General features: G+C 40.3%; 1 protein-coding gene across 1 annotated transcript; it reads right to left on the reverse strand.

Annotated features, from left to right (window-relative positions):
* Positions 1-669: 669 nt before the first annotated feature.
* On the reverse strand, positions 670-4,569 carry PHR2 (photolyase/blue-light receptor 2). The gene is made up of 4 exons (XM_068635448.2): positions 3,411-4,569; positions 3,087-3,313; positions 2,909-3,007; positions 670-1,139 (listed from the first exon to the last, which is right to left on the reverse strand). The coding sequence occupies exons 1-4, from the start codon at positions 4,353-4,355 to the stop codon at positions 1,058-1,060; spliced, it is 1,353 nt and encodes a 450-aa protein (XP_068491549.1). The 5' UTR covers positions 4,356-4,569; the 3' UTR covers positions 670-1,057.
* Positions 4,570-5,051: the final 482 nt, after the last annotated feature.

Consider the following 5,051-nt stretch of genomic DNA (forward strand, 5'->3'; position numbering starts at 1 on the left):
AAATCTCCAAAATCGATTTTTCCTGTATGACAAAATCGATTTGCGTTCTTTACACATTGCATGCAAAATCGATTTTACCTTTTCCAGAATTCTTTGATTTCTTGCATAGTGCCCAATCTGAGAAAATTGTGATGCACATATTAGAGTAAGGGTATCAGCGTAGAAACGTATACTCCTGCGTATAATCCTCTCAAATCCACGTACTTGTGTGAAGATGACAATTTGCTAACTACCCGCTCCTTCATCCGCACAGGCACCTCCAAAACAGTGAAAACAAACAAGGTAGTCACCTGCTCGCCAATCCTTACTCCAATCTCATCCGCAAAAGCAATCAAGGCATTAATGATGTTGCATTAGTCTTGGTTATGCTTCCATCGAAGAATCCAAGAATTGAGTTCTCCCTCGAGAGATTCGTTATAAAAACTTAGTTTACCTTGCCAACTCTGGGGATGTTGAGAATATCTTTGTAAAAGAACCCTCTGAATTTCTTGCCTCTCGTTTGTTGGATTAGAATTGTCCTCGGATGACACTCATCATGAAAATAGTGAAGCACCCATTAGTAGAAAAAGTATCTTAAATTTATCTGATTTAGTCTTTCTACTTTCATCAAAATTGTTGGTAGAACTCTCGTTTAGTCATAGTCACCTCCTTTATTCATCATAACCGAAATAAAAGAACAGAGAATTCATCCTGATATTTATTAAAAACATATAATTACATCCATTTTTAACTTTTAAGAACATGAATTTGGGACTCAGATCTACATTTTTAAATTTCGAACTTCTCCAAAAATATCGTTACTGGGGGAAAGTCAAGAGACATGAATTGGGACTCAACAATCTAGTAAAAAGATGCCCGATGCAGACGAAATGCTACTTTAAGAAAACTAACACTTGCCATCGACAAAACAATGTAAAGCTTCCATATTGAAATAATGTATCTGCCAGTTACAACAGAACTTCAGAAGGGCAACCAAATCTTGCACATCCAGCCACGTCTGCGTAGGGAAGCAACCCACATCCTGAAACAAACATTCATGTCCACTAGAACTTCTAGTTTAAGCAAATGCACCAGCACATGCAGTAGCTGGAGCAGCTTCCAGCTGTTTCTTTGCAGAACTGTATTTTTTTGTTATAAACCTGGACAAATCAACGAGATGAAAATTTCAAAAATCGTACTATATATACCTATGCTTATTGCCAGAAACAGTATCCATACATAGATAATGTTTTGCCTACAAATAACACAGCAATACATGTTATTTTCAATACTATCCCTCTCCATTAATAAAGCAGATAATTGGAGGAAGAAAAATAATTACGTCGGTAATCTCTCAAAAGAAGAACTTGATGATCGTTATTGGTCAAATAGGAAACTTGAATCAGAACTATTATGTTTTTCAACAACCACAAGGCGGACAGTTCAAGGAAAAGGGAAATAAATCTTTCAAATTTTAAACTTATAAGACAAGTAAATCATTCAAAAACTGCATGTGAAAGACAAATTGATATCAAGGTTTAAATTGAAGTCACAATTACAAATCCATGTCATTGTAGACAAATTCAGCTGCGAGCGAAATTGCAATGTGAAAGACATCAAAAGCCTTCACATTGTAGTTGCAATTGCAGTCATGGAAACATTGTGATAACCATATCATGCAGTTGTAATTGTAAGACCTAAAAGCCTTGACATCGTGGTTACAATTGCAGTCATGGAAACCCTTTTTTAAAACGTCAATAAATGTCCGCATCTGAGGGTGTTCCATGGTGAACATATAGCAAATGGAAGGTTCATTCAATTGGGATTTACCACATTTAGAGGAATAATTACAGATTACAACTTGAATGCTTTAGATATGAGTTGCTTGCAACTTTCATGTGTATACTAAGAGGTTGCCAATAACAGATGGTGGAACATGGCAGAAGGCTAAAATTCCACCATCTAAACAAGCCATTGCATCCAATGGTGTTGATGAAGTGGGCCTCCCTTCAGAAATTGCCTGTGGAGAGGGGTTCGGGAAACTGTCCCGTTATAGCATTATGTCGTTATGGCAGCTCGGAGAATGGAATTATTAAACATTCGTACAGTACTACATCCTTTTGAAAAGAAAAAGAGAGTAATACTTTAAGCATAGTTATCAGTTTCAAATAGGGGCTTGCCACAACTAACTCTAAAAACGCTATTGGGACAACCACTACTTTAAATATCATAATACAAACTAAATTTATACTGCAAATAAAAATACTCAAAGAACATGAAAAAAAAATCAATTACAGGCTATACTGTGCACACAAACAATCACCATTAACCGATAGAACCAATAAGAACATAGCAACGAAGTCAAAAAATCAAAGATGGCGGTTAAATAAATACAAAAAAAAGCGTGAAAGAAATAGCAGAATGTGAGCTCGGAAGTTTAAAGGAAGAGCAGAACACAAGATAAAAATAGTCCTATAACGTGCGAAGGAATAGAGGTCAAACAGAGGAAACCTTTAATGGAATATTTTACCTTAAAAAGCCGAAGTGTTACGGGTAAAAATGGGTTTCTTAACCCTATGTCACAGTACCAGCCACAATATATGGCCGCTATTGAAAAGCACTCAACTATCTGAATCCCATAGTGCACAAGGCTGCTCCACTCCACTATACCCCAATAGTGAGGTATTGATTACTATGATTATAATTTCTTAAATAAAAAAGATACATACTTCTGCAATAGGAAAAGAAAAAATGTCGCGCATGATTCTCAAAAGAGACTTACGCTAATCCCCTAGATTTTGTGTGTATGGGGGGGAGGAGGGGTGGGGTGTTAATCCCCAACCAGTGCACCATTTCCATTTCCTATCTCATGCAAAGGAAAAATGTACACTAAAGTTCCAAGCCAAGTAAAAGGAGGTGCTTTTGTTACCTAAAGAAGTCCCTCCATAGCAACTCAAACATCAACCAATTTGTTCCAGTTTTGGACGAGCCATTACCACCATCATTCCGGTTCGATGCAGAAATGGATCTGCAATAACACAATTCACCAGTGAGTAAACACCCTATTCATACAAAAACCAATACCCTTAAACAGAAGAACAACACACCTGCTGGCAGTCTTCTTCAGTTCTTCATACATTGTGCGAGGTGAGAGACATCCCATTGCCAACCACGGAGAAATCTTGCAGGAGAAGTTGGCACCATATATACTGTGTGTTCCTTCCTTATACCCCTTGTGTGGCTGAGCTTCACACTCAGCCGCAAATTTTTTCAGCCTCTGCATTGCCTCAGTCTCCCCACCTACCATAGAAGCATTAGCACCAGACTTCCCATCCTGCACAATATAGATAATTGATGATAACAGTTGAAACCACTAAGATCGTTGATGATAACACTTGAAAACAATATGCATGAACAGCGAATAAACAAACCTGTGGCATTGTGGAAGATGGATTAAGGCCAAGGTCCATCAAGGAAGGAATATCACCAATCTCAACATCTCCGCGAGAAGGCATTCCCTTAAGCTGATCCAAAGCCTCAATTGTCTTCCTAACCTCCAATTTCTGAACCCTATCCCTAAACCCTCCGTAATTGGAAGGCATATCCTCAAGCTTAAAAGGCAAATCCTCTAAATGATACAACGTGCTTCCCCAGAAGTACTTTACCTCCACGTTCTCCTCCTTCATCGCCGCCTCCACCCTCTCCTCCGTCTTCGCCTCGTCGTGAGAAACCTCCCGGTGCGCGTACACCGCGTCGGCCCCGACGGCCTTTGCCACCTCCACCAACACGGTCTCGGGCTTCCCGATGCGCACCACGAGATCGGAGCCGCGAGCCTGGAGGTTCCGTCGCAGGTCGGCGACGGACTCGATGAGGAAGGTGGCGCGGTAGGGGCCAGTCTTGTCGAAGCCGGAGGCGGACTTGCCGTAGTCGGCGGGGTCGAAACAGTAGACGGGGAGCACGGAGAGGGATTCGCTGTTGGCGGAGGCGAGACACTCGTTATCGAGGACGCGGAGGTCGTTGCGGAACCAGACGACGGCGGCTCGGCGAAGCGCGGCGGCATTGGAGGGGTCGCGGGGGCGGTGGGGGCCGAGGGAGAGAGGGGCGTAGAGGGGGGTGGCGGAGAGGGAGGATTTGAAGGAGGTGTTGGAAGGGGTGGGGGAAGCGGTTGAGAGAGCAAGGTGGGTTAGGGATGAAGCTTGGGTTGGAACCTTGACCTTGTTGGGTTGAGGGGTTGGTAGGATCTTGGGTTGTCGAAATGGGAAAACGGTTGGAAGAGAGAGGGATAGTGATGCCACTGCAAATGGTGGTTCTGTGGATAGTGGTGCCTTCTGTATCTGTTCCTCTTTCTCTGTTTCCATTTGGTGAGTTGAATCCATTTTGGAAGAATGAAGATAACCTCAAGGTGTTTGGTTGAATGTGTCTGAAAGTGGAAGTTATGTTATGCTGTGTTGTGTTGGCTTATCTTCTACCTACCTCTGTTTTGTGTTGTTGGTTGGTGCTCACTTCTCTCTCTCTCTCTCTCACTCTGTGGCTTGGATTCTACCAGTATCATGTCTTTTCATATCATGCAACCTACATACATTCATACATACATTAATTAATTAATTTAAGACATAAAAGCTTTTAATTTTTTTTTTAGTTTCTTTGTCAAATTAAAAATATGGTAATTTGGAACTAATTTTGTTAATGGTTCATTTCATCTTCATATCTAATCTGCACTGATTTTTTATATTTACATTTGGAGAGGAGCCACCAACACCCTTCACCTAACCTCTTTTTTTCTTCTTGCTTTCCAACTTTCCATTCTCTAATTTTTGTATCTCAACCTTTATCACTCATTTTCATTCTCCAATTATTCCATTTCTGATGATGCTTTACTTTTGAAAAAATGTGCATCGTAAACCCTATTTTTAGTCTATGTATAGACTCAAAAGATAGATAGATAGAGAGAGGAAATGGCAGTTGCAATTAGTAATATAGCAAAAAATGAAAAGAAAAATAGAATAGAAGTTTGAATGAATTTGTAATTTCTTAGTTTATTTAAATAAGCGTTTTCTTGCTCAAATTTAGAT

Source organism: Phaseolus vulgaris, chromosome 7 (assembly GCF_051622355.1).
Source record: "Phaseolus vulgaris cultivar YP4 chromosome 7, ASM5162235v1, whole genome shotgun sequence".
Taxonomy (NCBI): Eukaryota; Viridiplantae; Streptophyta; class Magnoliopsida; order Fabales; family Fabaceae; genus Phaseolus; species Phaseolus vulgaris.